At 39.6% G+C, this 18,459-nt stretch overlaps 1 protein-coding gene across 2 annotated transcripts in view; it reads right to left on the minus strand.

Moving 5' to 3' along the window:
- Window positions 1-732: 732 nt before the first annotated feature.
- The window catches only part of prkx (protein kinase X-linked), a 36,398-nt gene continuing 18,671 nt past the window's right edge, over window positions 733-18,459 (minus strand). For both annotated transcript variants that reach the window (XM_088015094.1, XM_088015093.1), the window contains 5 exons: window positions 13,665-13,784; window positions 10,590-10,685; window positions 7,857-7,914; window positions 5,542-5,619; window positions 733-3,157 (listed from right to left, as the gene is read on the minus strand). In XM_088015094.1, the coding sequence (XP_087871220.1) occupies window positions 3,032-3,157; window positions 5,542-5,619; window positions 7,857-7,914; window positions 10,590-10,685; window positions 13,665-13,784 (478 nt within the window). In that variant the 3' untranslated portion in view covers window positions 733-3,031. The remainder of the gene's footprint in view (window positions 3,158-5,541; window positions 5,620-7,856; window positions 7,915-10,589; window positions 10,686-13,664; window positions 13,785-18,459) is intronic.

Here is an 18,459-nt window from a genome sequence, read left to right on the forward strand (position 1 = left end):
TTTTAATGGATTCAGTTAAACAGAATCAGTTGGAATGAAGCCCTTTGTGCAGAAACTAATAGTGAGCATACGATACATCTGATGTATCATTATCTGAAGTGAAAAATCTCAACGGGAAAGTGGGTTTCTTTTTTCAAATTATATGTAAAGGACCAAAAAGTCAGCATTTTCTAATAATCTACACATTAATGTGGTTTATGGACTACTTTACAGAACAAAGCACCAAAAACATGAATTAAGTATTTTGTGTAGGCCATTATTATACTGAAATACCAGAGTACCAACATGACACACCAATCCTCTTTGACCAAACATGTCATAAGTGAGTGAAGGTCCAATAACCTTCCACAGACCAGCTGGGACTGTGAGGTAACAGCGTCTGGTCATAAGTTCATCTCCATGTTAATACTTTTTGACAAACTGCAATGTATTTTATTGGGACATTATTCAATAGACCAACACAAAGTAGACCACAGTCATGAAGTGATTCAAAGACTAAATGGTTTCAAAAGTCCTCTGAAAAGTTGTTTGCATTCATCCATGAAACAAGATGGTGGCAGTATCCTGCTGTGGGGAACTGTTGTCTCCATGGCAACTTCCATCCAATCTGACTGAACTGGAGTTGTTTGGTGAAGAAGAATAAACAAAAGTTCTACAAAAAATGTAGAGATCCCCCTGCAGGCCTGCAGTTGGAACTACAGGCAGACATGGCTACAAGAATAAAAATGCACATACATTTTGCAGATTTTTTATTTATAAAGTCTTTCCACTTCACAATGATGCATGACACTGTTTGTCTTTTGCATAAAACTCTAATAAAATAAATGAAAGTTGGTGGTAAAATGTGGAAAAGTTCAAGGAGTGGCAATATGTTTAGGATATACAGTGGAAACCAGATACTTCCATCCACTGTATAAAAACACATAACCTGTTCTCTGTGACTCACATGTAATCAGACCAAACTTTTTCTATTTCACACTAGTTGAGCTTAATTAAAATAGTCATTGTAAATGTCAGAATAATGAGAAATGTGTGTTTAGATCAATCTTTATCACTTTATTCAAATTCTGAGGTTTCCATAGACCAAAGCAATACTTACTTTACATTTGGTAGACTTGCCTTGTTAAACGTTTTAATTTCCTTTCACAAGCTTCTCACAGCAGTTTGCTGGAAACCGGACCCGTTCCTTCTGACAGAACTGGATCAGATTTGAAGGCCTTCCTGCTCAAACAAACATTTTTATCTATGACATCCTCTGGGATTGAGATCAGGACTTTGTTGTCCTCAAGTCACATTGTAGCCAATCTGATGGTACACTGAGGATTACTGTCCGTCTGGGAGAGCCAATTGTGTCAAAGCTGTAACTTCCTCGTTAATCTCTAAAGATGTTGCTTCAAATTTTTCATATAACATTCTTTCCTCGTTATGTCATCTATTTTGCGAAGTGCACCAGTTCCTCCTGCAGCAAAACACCCCCCAACTACACAATTGGGATGGTGTATTCTTCCAAGTGTAATCCTTGTCATTATGTCCAAATACTACAATTTAAGTTCCATCAGACCACAGAAATGAGCATCTTTGTTACCAAGTGCATTTGCAAACTGTCTGGCATTTAACGTTGCCTTTAGACTGATGACTTCTTCCTCTCTCAGTGGCCTTTCAGCCCATGTCGGTACAGACATCGCTGTGGATAACCAGCCTCAGGGTCATCTTAACAAGGTCTAGCTTTGGTTCCGGAGTTCCCAATGCAGTTCATACCTGCAGATAACTGAGCAGATGAACTTGGAACCTTCATGTGGATTCGGATGCAAAAATTCCTTAAAATACATTCACAGTTGTGCCTGTGTTTAACCTAAATTAGAGGCTTACATCATCTTCTAGGTCTGGGGTTGTCAAATCCAGGCCTTGAGGGCCGATGTCCTGCAACTTTCAGATGCGTCTCTGCTTCATCACATCTGAGTCAAATAATGAGGTTGTTAGCAGAACTGTGGAAAACTTGACTGCACACTGGGGAGGAAATTCAGTCATTTCATTAAGGTGTGTTGGACCAGGAACACATCAAAAAGTTGCAGGACGCCAGACCTTGATGCCTGGATTTTAAGACCCCTGTTTTTCCTGTTAGACTAAAGTAATATTATTCTTAGTGTGTGTAAAGCTTTGAATTTCAAGAAAGCTACAAAACATCTCTCATTATTGTGGCACCTAGCAAATAGAAATAATTTAGGTAATACTAGGTGATATAAAACAGGAAAAGATTAGTCAGATCTAAAGTTCCACAGAGATAAAAACAGTTGTGTGTTTTTGTACAGGAGATGTAGAGATGAGGTTTTCACCACATCCAAGTCCTTTGGCTGTAATGGAAGCTGCTGCAGAGATATGAGGGCAAATAACAGACAAGAGCCAAAGATGTTCAGCAATCTGCTCTCAACACATCCTCATATGTACTTGGATTAGGCCGACCATGAGGATGGACGTCAAGGGAACTCTACGTGACTGTGACATTGTCTGCATCACACTGATGTAAGGCACCTTCCTGAGAGCTACCTGTCACGCGTTTTCCAGTAAAGTGTCTGAGCACATACAGTACGAGAAGTCAGCCAGCACCAGTCTGGAGTCATCTTCAACAGGACTTCATGGACATTTTAAAAAGAGACAAACTAGAAAACATGACAATATAAAAAAGACCTGAATATTCTAGAAAGTAACAGTCTTTTGGTTTTAAAAGAAATTTTTTTTGCATATGAACAGGCTCAGAGGAAAAAAAAAAACAAAACAAAAAAAAAATATATATATATATAAAAAAGGTTCAAACAGTAACGATGTGACTGAATTCAGATAAATAAAAATGGAAAAAACTATAAATTTGAGTGGTTTCATACGTCACGGCATTTGTCATCTGTAGTTCTTATTTTAGGGTTCAATGTTAAGGGAAAAGATGGGACTCCCCTGCTTTTGATAAAGTGATGAAATTTCCATGATAGTAGCAGGAGCAGCAGCTTTAGAACTCAATGTGTCCATCTATCAGTCGTCCTTAGAAGTTCTTGAAGATCTCCAGGTCCTTCGGAGGTACAGGAGGGTCTTTCTTCCAGTCGTCATCCGGATACATGTCAAAGTTGGATGTATCGCCCTCATGAGACACTTTGGGAACTATTGGAGGCTGAGGATGCAGGAGAACAGAATGAGAACAAGCTTGGTTTAATGGTTAGCGACCTTCAGCTCAGATTCACTACAGCAGGACAGTGATCCGAGGCACAACAGCTAGTCCACCTCAGAATGGGTAGAAGAAAAACAAACCACTAAAGAAAATGGTCTAGTTAAAGTCTGGGCCTTCCAGTGTGACAAATATGTTTTGGGGGCAAATACTATTTCATATGAAAGCAGATGTGAAGTTAGCTTTTTGTATTTATTCAGGTTGTCTTTGTCTGATTTTACCAGTAGCTCAAGTATTTATTTCAAAATCAGTTCCTGTTTTGTTTGTGAACTGAAAATGTCAAAGTACCTCGATTTACAAACTGCATTGAAAAGCAACATGAACACATGAGAATGATTCAGTTCTAAACAAAAAAGTGAGGCTCTATGAATGTCCGTAACCAAGTCCAATAAGAGTCGGCCGAACTGGAGCCTCACTAGCCGTCAGGTTCTTTCAGAAGAACAGCACAATGAGGCGGCAAAGCTATAAAATTTCCCAATAAATTATTGTGTTCCATTTCTGTGACAGGAATGCACTCATTCAGGCCAACAGTGGGGCTCAGAGATTGGGTTAGGTGCTGCAGACCTTCAGGCCATCTCTGCCCTCTTATCAGGCAGCCAGAGCAGACATTGCTCCAAAGGCTGTAATCCACCCAGAAAGAGAGGTTACAGCTAAGTCATCTTGAACCTAAGGCTGTCCCTCTACACGGCCTACTTTGGTGGAAGTTGTAGCAGAATCAGATCTGACATTGTTTAACATTGTCAGAGCAGCAGGGAGTCTTTCATACAGCTGCAAAGGAGAGGAAAGATCTTCAGTCCTGTTTCCAGGAAGAGGCTGAGCTTATATTAATGCCGAGCAACTTCCACATACCACAGAGAGCAGGAGGAAAGTGCTTCATGTGTGTAAGATAAGATATGAAATAAAATATTTGGATAAAATGTCCTTATTACTGTGCTCTGTACTGAGCTGAATAGGTTCCCATTACATGCAACGATCCCCATTCATTGCAATAAGAGACTCTCTTAGGGTTTCTACACATTTTCAAACCCTCCGTTCATGAGTTTTCTAAATACAAAGTTTCTGCAGACGACAGGTTTTAGTTAAACATTGAACTGAGATGGACGTATGCATGTCCCCAATCCATTTTTTAATACCTAGACTTGAAATATGCATAAATGCTTCAAATTTCACTAGACTGCAAAGAAAATCTGTTCTCAGTCTGAATTGTGACCATGAGGCAAATGTTCGTTTTAACAGGGGGTTAATAATAGATAACTGCACTTTAAAATCTCTTCCTCACTTGCTCTTTATTAATTTTCATTTGGCAGGATGTTCCTGACCCAACTTATAAAGTTTTATTGTTGGACATTAAAAGCACAACAGTCAACTAAGCTGTTTTTTCCGTCACATCAACAGTTGGTTGGGGGCTTGTCCGGGATTCTTGAGTGTCTAAAGCCTTAAAAAAGTAAGAAGGTGTGTTTTGGTGGCAACAAGAGCCTAACAGAAAGACTCTTTAACATGTTGAGTTGTGAACACCTTTCTGTCACACCAAATCAGACAATCAGTTTTGAAGTCTGTTTCATGTAGTTTACTTTGGAACCTGTTCAAATTGTTTTGCTGTCAATAAAAACTGAGGTCAACTGATATTTTTGGTTTTCAATTTTATTTTTTTTATTTATTTACAGGACAGACATACCTTCAAGCAGCACACTACTTTGTTCAGAAGTTGACAAAAACTTGGACCTTGCTGTTTGTCAGAGCTACAGATTACTAGACTGTAGTAATCTACATCTACAGTCTAGTAGCTACAGATTAGCTTCTAGACCTATACCTAACCTGCAGCTACCTGTAGATCTGGAAGCTGCAATTCCAGCTAATGTAGAGCTACTAGTTGTGAAAGACAGGATAAAAGTGCTTAATCTCAAGCTAGGTAGCAAAGCCTTAATTAGTTAGCTTTAGGTTAGCTAGTAATAGCTTCCCATTGATGTTGGGTTTCACCCCTAAATTAAAATTTTAAAATATATTAATAAGGTTTGAAGTTTGCATTTTTTCCTAACCACTGAGCACTGTTATGTTTAACTTTTACTTGGTTTACTTTCAGGTCCTTTGTGGTTATGAGCCTGGCTGGTTTACACAGAACCAGACCAAGAAGATACACAAGAAACACTGACTAGCAGACTGAAAAGACACAATGTCATTTTAAGAAGTCTCTAAGCAGAATCTAGCACAAAAATTAAAACAAGAAAAGAAGACATTACATAGTCATGATGCAAGTTCCAAACTGCTCCCCTGGACAAGTTGGTTTTAACCTTAAAGGTTCTTAAGAATATATTTTTTGGGAGCAAACCTACCTTCAGTTTCCTCAGAGGAACAGCTTCCCAGTCCACAGTCTTGAACCATCTGTGTTTTTTCACATCATCCGCTCCATTCTGAAACAGGAAACAGGGAGGGAGGTTCATAACCATGACACAGTACTCACATCTGTAAGCAGCAGTGTACGAGTTGACATCTAACAGCTGGGCTGATGGGTTAATCCAAGAGCCAGAAGAAAGGCATAACATAGTCATACAGCAAGTTGAAGGAGCTGACACACCAGGTGAGATATCGCAGGCCATATGAAACATAGAATCAGAACAGAAATTCTTTAACTGACCTTATGCTTTTCCTAATAGACACTAATAAGGCTACATTTATTTTCTGTGATGCAAATTTCTTGAGATGCCTAAAAACTAGATCTCTAAGTTTCTAACTGCATCAAAAGATAATATAACTATACACAGCATAAAAAGACATGGGCATGTATTTTTCAGACCAATACTGAATCTAACTAAATTTAGGTCAGTTAGGATTAACAAGATTATTTCTGTTTGCTAAATGCCAGATTTTTTTCTTTTCTTTCATTTTTAAAGATCAGAGGCTTACAATACTGTACATCTAAACAATATAGGAAATCCCATATGATTATGTCATTATTTTATGACATAGGTGACAGGTTACTTTACGTCATTGGAGTTAATAGGGGCACACTTGAGTGTGTAATTTAAGGCAACACCTCAAACCCACCGATTCCTTATGACATCATGGGAAAAAGATGATTTAATGTTGGAAAAAAGTGGTGTCATTTTTATACAGTGGATGGAAATATAAGGAAATTACTTCCAAAACTATTTGACCTGGGCATTCTGCAGAGATTTGATGTGTTACAGGTGCAAAGTTTGGATAACTACAAATGTATGTAATTAACACAAACTTATAAACTCACACGTTGCAAAGTCAACCAGTATTAGTAATTGATTTTTTAATTCATTGGATAGAAATAATGACATTAACTATATATCGTGATTTAAAATATGACAATATGACAACTGAACTGAGAAATTTAGTGAACTGTTTAATCTTCTGTTTACTAAAGCAACAATTTAATAACAAAGCAAACCAGATTGTAAAAGTCTGGCAGCATTGTTGAGCTTCTACCCATCAATAAGTGAGCGGTGTTGATGAGTGCTGTGACTCTTCTCCAGAGGCATCCTAGAACTCTCAAATCAATATCTTGCTGTCTGGGATTATGTGGAGTTAAGATGTGGCTTCAGTCAACTATTTGTTTTTTAAGAGCAGCTCCTCTCACTAACTTTCATTAAAATACTCTACATATCCATCTGGAATGGAAATCTACACACGTCCATTTTGCCAGAGTTTGAATGAATGCAGCAGAAATAGACTGAAATCAGACAATTTCTACAGCTAATTGTCTGTAAGGATGACTTCAGGCATCTGGACGTCTGTGTATACCTTTGATTTTGGCTTTATTTTTCATGTACATAAACACTGACCTAAATATAATTCTGTTATTAAAGAAAACCCCAACATCCACAGACTCTTTCAGTGATTTTTTTTCTCAATTATTTCAAAGTTAAGGTCCAATATGGACCCACTGGGAAAAACTGGAGTCCCAAAGCCTTAGGAATAACTGTAACCCTTTCTAGACTCAACTTGTCTGTCATCTGCTCTTTTCACCTCTTTAATTTAACTTCCCTTTGGGATTAATTTTATAGCAAAATAAAGTTAACTATGTTACCCTTCAGTTGTAACAGTTAATAATTTAAATTATAAATAATTCAATCATAGTTAAATTATGAACAATTAACTTATTGTTTTGCATATAATAAATGCACTGATTATTTGAGAACTTATTCTTGTATTCAAGCGGGTTATTTTTGCTTAAAATGAAAATGTGTTTGATGAACACAGGCATTACAAAATAAAAACATAAAAATCTGAAAGGAGGGTAATGCTTTGCATCCTTATGTTCTTGCAACCCTTCCCAGATTGCTGAGCAGCAGCAGTTCCTTCTTCATACTGACTGTACGTTCTCTAAAATTGATTTTTGGCCATCAGGCCTGAGCGTTTGAATGAATTAAATGATGTTTCTCTCATGAAATGTCATCATTTGCATTTAATTCACTCGTCTAGCCTTTTAAAATTGCAAAAACACAAGTCAGTCTTTTTGGTACACTTCCCCTCATTTGCGAGTAATTGGAACCATGTGGTGCAGCCCTTCCTGTACTGTCCTGGTCCTCAGACTGTTGACGTCAGGCCGTCTAGCGAAGGTATGAAACATAGCAAGCTGCCATGTGTTTCGGGGAGACGGGAAGTCTAACCAGCTCACCTTCATGTTGCCTAGCCGTCTGGCTCGGTCAATGACCAGAAATTTCTTGATGAGGTCTCTGGAGGGAGAAGAAAAACAAGTCAGTGAATCTACAGTGCAGAGTGTGTCTCTGAAGGACGGTTCCCTCTCAGACTGTCCTGATGTCCTCACTGCACTATCAAAATGACAAATGGGTCCTTTTTTAAAGCAGTTTGACAGCCTGTGAAAGAGGATGAAGGGTTGCTTCCAAAATAAAAAAACTCCAATGAAGACTTGTGGAGGCATTAAAAGGTGGCGAAATGAAAATAATTCACAAAAAAAGAAGCATGAAGTTTAGGAATGAAATGTAATTGCTGCTGCTGAGCGGCGAGCTCAAGATGAAGGTGTGTATCTCACATCCGATGAGCTACAGGAACGCTCATAAAAACAGATGTTGATGCATCAGCTGTTTCTGAGTGTTGGTCTCAATTTTTCATATGCCTGACACAGATGTTACATTTTCATCTATTCCAAAAATATTTGTGGTTTTGTTTCTCGCTGAAATTCATCAGGACATTGTTGAGACATTAAAAGAAAAAGAAGAAAACGAGAAACGCAGTTCATTTTATGCCTTTTATCGCTCCTTTTGTTTACAGTGCTTCTAACATGGGAGCAGATGGGACATGTAATATCGCTCAGATATTTGGGAGTTTACCGTTGGAGTTGCGTTTGCTGCGAGTTATTCACCAAGTCCCAGTTTGCAGACGATGCAGAATGTTGCAGTTCTCCCAGCACGGCTCAGTTTACTGCTGCTTGGGATGAGACGGCCTAAACAAAGGATCAGCGCCAAACTCCAAATGAAACATGTTTTGTTATTTCCGTCACTTAGTGCTGGTTCAGTCTCAGTGTGATGCATATAATCCTGGAGCTCTCACGCTAAGTAGCTGACACTCTCTTGTGCGAGTGGCTTGAAAGGTTATCGAGGGTCATTCATGTTCCTGCTTTTCTTGCCAGGGTGGCTCAGCACTGCAAAGGTGAAATCAAAACATCCTGCAGGAAAATAACATATCCAGACTCCTAACTCCAACAGAAAGACAGACAGCTAAAGATGGAAAGAGTAAGAAAGATAGATGCAGAAAGACAAAAAGATTCAAAGAAAGAGACAGAAAGACTAAAACAAAGATAGACAGAAATTAAGACCAAAGGAGAGACAGAAAGAAAGACGAAGACGCAAAGAGACAGAAATAAAGAATGACAGAAAAAAATAAATGGAAAGAAATACAGAGACAGAAAAACAGAAACAAAGAAAGAAGAAATCTATCAAAGAAAGAAAGACAAGAAATGTCTGTAAAATTAGAACTCTTTAAAATAAACTGTTCTTGTGTAATGAAACACCTGAATGTTACATATTTGACCAATGCAACAAACTGAGGTGCAGCTCCTCCATCCAGAGACCTGAGCTAAACTCCAGCACACACACATGACGAGCTGGAGGAGCTTAAAGGTTCGGCTCAATGCAGAGTCCACAAGTTCATAACAATGCTGCTAATAGAAGCTGACTTCCTGACTAATGCCCAGTCCTGCTGGCTTTTTCCTGTCTCTGTGATTATGCTGTGCTGCAGCAGAGGCAGTGTGCTGCCTGCAGCCTCTGGAAGGCCTCTTAATGCTTGATGGATGGGAGTGTGTGACGTGGAACTGTGGAAATGTGATAAAAATGTTGGAAATATAAAAAATCCCTCTGCCGGCTGTAAGATGGACGGCTGTGAGCTGCTTGAATTATCAGGGGAGCTGCGTGTGTGTGTGTGTGTATGGCTACTCCACAGTAACAGAGATACAGCACATACACTCACAGCAAGACCCCCGTCCTGTAATCTTGTACATTCCTGCAACTCAAAATTAGTCCGTGTGTGTGTGTGTGGGGGGGGTGTGTGTGTGTGTGTGTGTGTGTGTGTGTGTGTGTGTGTGTGTGTGTGTGTGTGTGTGTGTGTGTGTCTTTGAGATAGGGCAGGATATCTGAACAAGTCAGGTGTGTCATTAGGAGCTCTACCCAAAGCTCTGCTTTAGCTGTAGGGTCCTTACTGAGCACGTGCAAAGGGACGCTGGGACAATTAGAAACACTCAAACATGACGGGAGGTCAGAGGTGACTTCAGTAGGGACAGATAGAGAACAGCTCCACCTGTTGGTGAGTTTCAGCAGTGCCTGAAGGAACACTTCGCTCCGACTCTTTGCTGAACGTCACTAAAGTAGATCAGATTAGAACTGAGACCATCAGCAATGGTAGCAGATCATTTGCTGCGACGTCCCTTAATGTAACAAACATGAGTCCCTGTGGCCGATTCCTAAATGTAAAAAAAAAATGTCGCTGATATTGTACCTGAAAAGTCTGGAGAAACCTGAAAAGTCCCAGACACAAACTTCCCCTCCATTGAACAGAAAATGGTATTTTTCTCCAAGCCGCTTTGATGTGATTTGTGTTATTTCCAGGCACATGAAGTTTTAAATCAGAGACTCTCAAAGTGAGAGCTGGCTCTCCATGGAGGGCAGCACAGCTTCACAGGAGGAATAAAGATGAGGAAATGCTACATTAGTTATCAAAAGAATATGTTTGCTGTGTGGCTGAAGAACTCAAGACAGACAAGTTGTGTTGAAATGTTCAAGACATTATTTGAAGATCTTAAAGCAGAACACAGTCATGCTTTCTGAGCATTCACTGATACTGTAAACAGATTGCAGGGGGGAGCGAATATTTCAGTGGCTCTGTGACTAGAGCTTACTTGACGTAGAAATCCAGATGGCGTGGGAATTCCAGTTTTCCAGACAGAATCTTCTGGTAGATTCCAAATGGATTGTCATCAAAGAAAGGTGGATACCTGTGGACAGGAAGAAAATGTTACTGAAGCACACTCTGGGAGGCTGCGCACACACAGCCATATTGTACAAACTCAGCTTGCAAAAAATTAGCATGATGCAAGATCAGGTAACAGAGCAGACAGAAGATTCTACCCACTGTGCTACTTTAGTGTGACACATGAACAGGTCAATATTTAGAGTGGAGGTGGAGATAAGAAGTGATAAATCTCAGCTGGAGGCTGAGCCGCCTTTGTTCACAGCTTTTCTGACCGTCTTCTGTGTGTGTGCTTCAAACACCCACACGCCTCCTGCTGCTGCACTCCACTCAACGCTTTCCCAGCTCTCCTGTGCTTCCCTCTGCTCCGGTCTGGACAAGTCATTACCCACAAATTACATAATGGCAGCAGCCTCTAAACACATTACACATGGAGCAGACAGGCGCATAATCGCAACAGCTTGTCACACGGTGCTTGCATTGCCCGTAAAGAACTCCAGAGTCTGCGGCGCAGGCGTGAGGGCATCTGGGATCTGGCTACGAGCCGCGGACTCCGCTCGTGAGAGAGAGAGCGTGTGTCTAAGTGTTGGTGTGTGTGTTTTCCTGATGCTGTAATTGCTCAGGAATCTGTGAAAGTGCGAACAATTGAGTAAAGTGTGACAGAATTAAAAAACGAAAAGAAAAAAAAACGATGTCTTAAATTGACGATTTAACACGTTTTCAAAGTACCACAGAAAAAAAAAAATAGAAAAAGATGGAACATTTCAACAACAGTCCTCCAGTCTTATTAATGTGTCAGAAAACCTGCATACAATCTGTTTTATATTTTCAAGTCATGCTGGGTGTGTTAAATGAACATAGCTTAGATATGGGACAAGATAACATTTTTATCAAAACTTTTTTGAGAGCTGTCTTGTACCATAAATTAGCTTAAAGGGAAAGCTGGGACAACAAATAGCTCAGTGAAAATTCAATTAAAATTTAATTCAAAAATGAAAATTAAATGTTGCAACTGATATCATCCAAGTGTCTTCAAAAAGTTGAGGATGGTAATTCTGAGATGAATCTGAAGAGGCCTCTGGCCAAAGGCTGTTGCTCTGTGTGACATGGTATTGGAGCTACAATAAAAAGACATCATCAGTGCAGCTGCACACCAAGTTAAACAAAAATGTTAATTAACATGATCTAATTGGTTCTAACAACATTTAGAACATTGCAGTCATATTTATGCTAGCCATGCCATTTGTTTAATGTCAGATTTCAGCCTTCTTGCTGCCACTGATCATTAAAGCTTTATTTTGGAAGAAGAGGTGATGTCATACTGCCTGGAAGAGAGAAGTCTCTCTAAAGCAGCAGTTTACCAATTAAAAAATAAAGTCAGGATGATTACTGAACTGGTGTTCTAAAAAGACATCAGCATCTAGCATTAGAAGTTAGCATGAATAGCAGAGTTAGCATTACATCTTCTTCATGAGGATATCCCAGATAATTTTCCCTCTAAACTTAATTCCTTAATTCAACTAACTCCAAACCTAGGATGTTCCAGTACAGACAGAGGTGGAGAGATCAGACGAATAGAGCAAATGAACCTGAGTGAGCTCCGTTCAGCCTTCAGCAGATGTACCGCTTTCCTGTGGAGCTGTTACAAACAGCAGACAAACTGTCTCCTACATTTCTTAGTTTTATTTTAAACTCATCATAGATGCAAAAAGTGGATCATGTTGAGTCTTCACTCAACAGCAACTTCTACAATAAAGAGTGTTGCTAGTGTAACAAGGTGTCAGAGTAATAAGACATAAAAAAGAAACAGTTTTTGACTATTTCTGACCGGCAACGTATTGGTCAGGGCAGGTTCAGATGAACGTTGGGTGATTTCTTGCCGTATCTCTCAACACAAGTAAAACAAGTTGTTAGCTGGTTAAGTAGTTGTGCCATCTATACTGGTAACGCCTGCAGCTTATGGACATGCTGTTTGTGGTTTGGTAACCGTATCTTTAAAGCTTGTGGTATGATAGTTCATATTCATTTGAGTGAATTTCTCCACTTATGTTAGAAATGAAAAGAGTTTGAGATGAGTCAGAAAGGCCATTAAAGAGCAGAGTGGAGAAGGGCAGGCCCCTGCTCCTGCACTGCTGAAATCAATTAGGAGCCAGACTAATGAGTCACCTGGTGTGTTCTGAAACAAAACTCTAATCAATGTTTCAGTCAATCTGAACCTTCAAGTCTGTTCACTGAGAATGCCAACGAGCTCAGGTGTTATTATCCACTGGGAAGGTTAGAAAGAACCCCGGTGCCTTCTAATGGGGATCAGCATCGTTGGTCTTCATCTGCTACAATGATCACCATTCACACATTCATTTGTTGCAGGTTGGCAGAACGCAGGAACACACTGAGACAACCTCAGGATTAATTGAATAATCCCTCTGCTCCTTCAGCACAGCTGTAGTAGTGCAGAGCAGAACTATTGTGTTGTTTTGAATCATTGGTGTCCAATTGTGTGCACCAGTGCACAGAGCTCATTTCATATTCCACTAATGTCGAAAAAACAGTTTTTGCAAATGTGTTATTTCCATTAAATAAGAAATTCAGTTAAAATCATGTTAAGTTTGTTTACACAATGTCAATAAAAATATGATGCACCATTATCTGTATACTACTTCCTGTCGTCTTTTTCTTTTTTTTTGCTAGCAGTAACATCCAGTTCTTGATCACATGACTCGTGTGATGCTAAAAAACTGTTTCCAGTGCAGTTTCGATGGAGCTTAAAAGCCTCCTCATCATGAGCAAAAACTCTTTAGAAAAAAACTTGTTTTTTTTCTGACTTTGGCGTGTTGCTATTAAACAAATTTATATTCAAAAATCTAATTTGCGCAATTTTAAGGTCAATGGAAATGCAGCGAGTATCACTTTAATTCAGCACTGTTGTGCCGTCAGTACACTGGGGCACAAGAGCGCCCCCTTCTGTCCCACTTCAGACCGTTTCCCTGGACATTCCAGCACTTACCCAGCCAGCATCTCAAAGACGAGGATGCCCAGAGCCCACCAGTCCACAGCCCGGCCGTGGCCTTTGCTTTGGATCACTTCAGGAGCCAAGTACTCAGGGGTTCCACACAGAGTCCAGGTCCTGGGGGCCAGAAGAGACAAAATAACACAACAAAGTATGTTACAAGGTAAAAAACTGACACTATCGTGGTTTCTACTTTGTAAAGTCCAATGTGAAGTATCTACAGCAGAGGTCCCCAAGCAGCTTATACTTCAAAACGAGCCTTTATGTTAACAAATGAGAAATTAATATGTTAAAGTCACAATCCCTCAATGGAATATATACTAGTCAGTCCCAGTGACCGTTTCACTCATGGTTTTTGCCCATGTGCATTCTGGGTAAAAATCAATCGAGAAACGCTCCCCCCCCCCCACTCAACAATCTCCAGCCCCCCACCACAGAAGGGAAAAGTTATGTGGCCCTCACAGGAAAAAGTTTGGAGACCCCTGATCTACAGTCACTGGTAATTTGGGGTGTCATGTTATCTGTTACATGTGAAACAAAATTACCAAGGTACACCATCCTGAAATGTAGATTATTCATGTGGTATAAAACGGCCCAGTAAAAGTCCAGACCGGAATCCAACTGAAGATGTGATACAGGACTCGAATATTGCTGTTCAAAGTTGCTCTCTAGTAGTGGGCAATATGGACTTAGAAATTTATTGCAATATCTTGAGGGACATAATCAACAATAAAGATTATGATTAAATGTAAATGTATCACTTATTTTTTTAGGTAGGCTGTGACTATATGGCAAAGAATTCATAGCACCACAGACAAATATTCTTAAAAAACATTCCCATAAAATTAGCTCCTTCAAGATACTATTTACTTAAAAAGAGTGTGATTTATATCATTGAACTGCACATTAGCTGCATTTCATTATATTTTTTGAATATACTGGAGTATTGAAAGTCTCACAGAACAAAGTGTAGAAAAGAGTAAAAATAACATTTGTAATCATAATGTAAGTTTAGTTTTTTTTTATTTACCACCAATAAAAGAAATGTATTGTGACAACCCTGAACTGAAATGCTTAGAAGAAATTTTCTGATAATGATGATGATTTTGGGGAGTTTTGGAATTCATTGTAAAAATAATAAATAAAAATGCTTATAAGTTTCACTCTAATCATAATGATCTATCATCTTGGGGTCTCCACCCTCATTTGTGTAAAAACAATAACAGATGGGGGAAATCAGTGACGTGCGGTCAGGGGAGGCACGTGAGGCAGAGCCTCACCTGTCATCATGGAAAAATAATATATAATAATAAAACCATTTATATTGCCATTTTCACACTGTGGTTTTTACTATAAAGTATCTATTTTTTACTTAGCTTAACCAACTATGATGATTTTTTCTTCAAAATCTCTGGATTTTCGCATTTTCCCATTCAAATGCTCAGAAGCGAAGCCGGTGAGGCAGCAGCGAGCTGAGCCTCACCTGGGACTGATCAACCTCTCGCCAACTGCACTGGCTGCCACTCTATGGGAGCATGTTCGTCCTGTCTGTACGCCGGTAATAAAATGGCTAAAAAACTAAAAAACATTTAATATATGGACTGATTTTCCATAATTTCGCTTATGTATATAATGTACAGTGTTTTTTTTTGTCACCAACTGTGTGTGTATCGTATTTTGTGTGCGGAGGAGCGATCAGAAACGGCAGAGAACAGACTCGAGGTGAGGCAGGCAGTTCTCTTGCCTCATGGCAGGGGGCGCTCATGATCCCAGATATTGTGACTCCACAACTGCAGAGTAAGACACAGTGAGCTAGCCATGGAGCTAGCCATACAGTAAATAAGTAAAGTACAGCGATATATTTGTTTTCTCCTCTCTTCCGACGTCAACATGAAAGTCTACATTTCTACACTTTAACAGTTTTCTAAAGTGGATTTTCAATTGAAGCAGGAGAAAATAACTAAGGAAGACCAACACCGGAGCTGAAAGTTTTGCTTCGAGAGTTTGACGATTCTCAAACGGAGTAGAAAAGACATGCCGAGGATAGACATGGCTTTGGATGAACAGATATTTTTGTGCAGAATTAGCGGTGCATGCATTTCATTGATACATAAAGGTAAGACAGCATTAAGATGTTTTTTTTAATGAAATGTGCGTTTTTTGGGGTAGTTTGAATGTCTAAATAATTCAGTAAAGTAGAAGCGGTAGCTAATCTACCACAACAGTTATTCATTAATTAAACATTAAGCCTAAAACGTACTACAACAACAAACTGAATGTTCTGTTCTGTGTGCAAAATTCTTGAATGTTTTTTTGGTGTTAAATCCTAAAACATGAAGTGGCGTTGTTGTCAGTTGCTGTGGCAACGAGTCTGCGTAGCTTGGCGAATACAGATCACTTTGCTGTGGATCATAGCACAAAATCAATACCTACATTTCTAAATTTCACTGAGTTAATGTGGCAATGGATGACATGTAAATGATTAGTCTTTTTGCCGTCCAGCGTTGTATGCATGCGCGAAATTTGCGTACGTCCAATAACATGTGTGGTGTCTAAGTCATAAGTCAGTGCCTCACCAGCAATGAACCTCACCGCACGTCACTGGGGGAAATATTCCTTTAAAATTTAGAAGCATACTTTCTTATTGCTTGCTTTGAAAGCTGTGCTGTCGCTCATAAAACCCCAGCTTGTTTGCAGATATTCTCTGCTATCCTTCAAAATGATGTTTCTGTGAGAGAGGGATTCAATATGATCACAGAACTGAGGATCTGTGGACAAGCAGGATTCAGAATGTGAGTGCAGAGTTTTGAGGGCGAGCTGTTCACATTTAAGGTAGAAAATATAGAATTTTTTCTCTTACACTGGAAATTAATGCCTGCACATTTCAAAAGGTTTTCTGTATCGACAAAGATTTTCGGTTTTCTTTGAAGTCTGACCAGTTGATTCAGATGTTGACTGCTATGATTTATTCAGAACCACAACACAAACAAAAGCAAAGAGTGCTGCTTGATAGAGGTCGTAATTTGTACAAAAAAAAAAAAAAAAAATCAATTCATAAACAGAGTTGTTTTGGATGATGGCTCGGCATGCTTTTAATAACTCATCGGGTGAACAAACTTATTCACATGTAATTTTAATTGGTTTTATTTAATGGAAACACTGCAACTGTGAAATTACGATTTTTTTGACAATAGCGGAATATCGACAACATTTTGGGCACAATGGAAATGCAGCTAGTCTTGCAACAAATCTGAAGAGGCCTTTGGCTAAACACTGTTGCTTCTTGACCCTGTTGTAACATCTTAACACCTCAATATTCAGAGAAAATATTCCAATATTCTGTCATCTGTCCTAGATGACAGAAACAGTTGTTGGCAAGCACTGCTAATCAATCTCATTGGCTCTTCCTGCTCCACTTTAACTCCCCGTCTGACCATATTGTCAAAAATATAAGAGATCCTTGTGATCAATGGAAGCTCTCTCTATGGTCCTGCTCTGTAACCTTGAAACTTTCTAAATCTTGTGGGATTTGGGATCACAGTTCAGGTATTATTAAGTTTTTGACTTAAATAAGTCAAATCAGCTGTGCACAGTAGTAAAAGCAATTCTTTGTTGCCATGGGAATGCATCATAACAACTATGAGTGCTTTTACAAGGTGTAGAAATTTTAAGAAAATAAATATAATAACAGTAGGTATTGTATACAGCAACACTGTTTTTATTGCCCCAAGTTTTCATATAAAAACTGCCTGAAACAAAAAAAAAAAAAAAGACAGAGCAAACATTATTTTTAGCTGCACGGCATCCAAAACCAAACATGATAAGAGATAGAAATCAAATGAAATGTAAGCGATACTCCAACATGCTGCCACTATGAGCAGTGCAATTTTAGGACAATGTCCCCTAATTGTTATCAAAGTTTCATTAAACTAAATTTTTTTAGCCTTTGCAATAAAGTGCAAAGGCTGGTTGATGCTTGATTTTTTTAAATATATCTGCTATGCAGTGTGCAACGCACTGCATAGCAGATATATTTAAAGACTCGGCCTTTTGCGAACACCACACTCCTACCTGTTCCATGTGACCTGGCTCCACCACATGCCCCAACACCATGAGACCAGTAGGACCTCAACCATGGTGGGAGTAAACAGGTCTGCTCACAATGAAACACAAATGAATGTAGGAGGCAAAACAAGTAGTGAACAACAACTGAAGCATGTCTGGCAGGCGTGAGGAGGGAGGAAAACAGGGAAATCTGAAGTGGAAGATGTGCTGCTGACAGGAGCTGTGCATGCAGAACAAACATGCAGGGCTCTCTGTGAAAGCGGCTGCTCCTCTGATGAAGAGCACTTGGCCCTGTGCCAGCCCTTCATCGTCTGCCACCAATATCACCTGGGTAATGACCTCTTTTGGCTAGTTGCCATGGTGACGGTAATTTGCATGGAAATAATGCTGGTCCTGGTGAAGGATGAGGGGGGCTGCTGATGTCATGGGGAATAAAGCGTGGGTGTGGGCTGGGCCGAAATGAGACACGAATGAGCTGAGGCTGTTTAGCATGGTGCCAGCAGTCTGCCAGCAGGGGTCACTGTGGCAGCACTGAATTGCCTCCTCCAGGTGTTCCTCCTCTCTATGGCTCTTCTGCTGCCCTCCACTTATATAAGTGGGTCACTTGAACATCAGAAAGTTATCTACTCCCCATCTGTTTGCTCCCCCGGTCTGGTAGAAAATGTAATCTTACTCCATTATGTTTACATGTCAGCTGGGGTCAGTGCACCATTCTCATCTGCTCCCC

Source organism: Poecilia mexicana, unplaced genomic scaffold (assembly GCF_051168715.1).
Source record: "Poecilia mexicana isolate PSO_F unplaced genomic scaffold, ASM5116871v1 scaffold_2, whole genome shotgun sequence".
Lineage (NCBI taxonomy): Eukaryota > Metazoa > Chordata > Actinopteri > Cyprinodontiformes > Poeciliidae > Poecilia > Poecilia mexicana.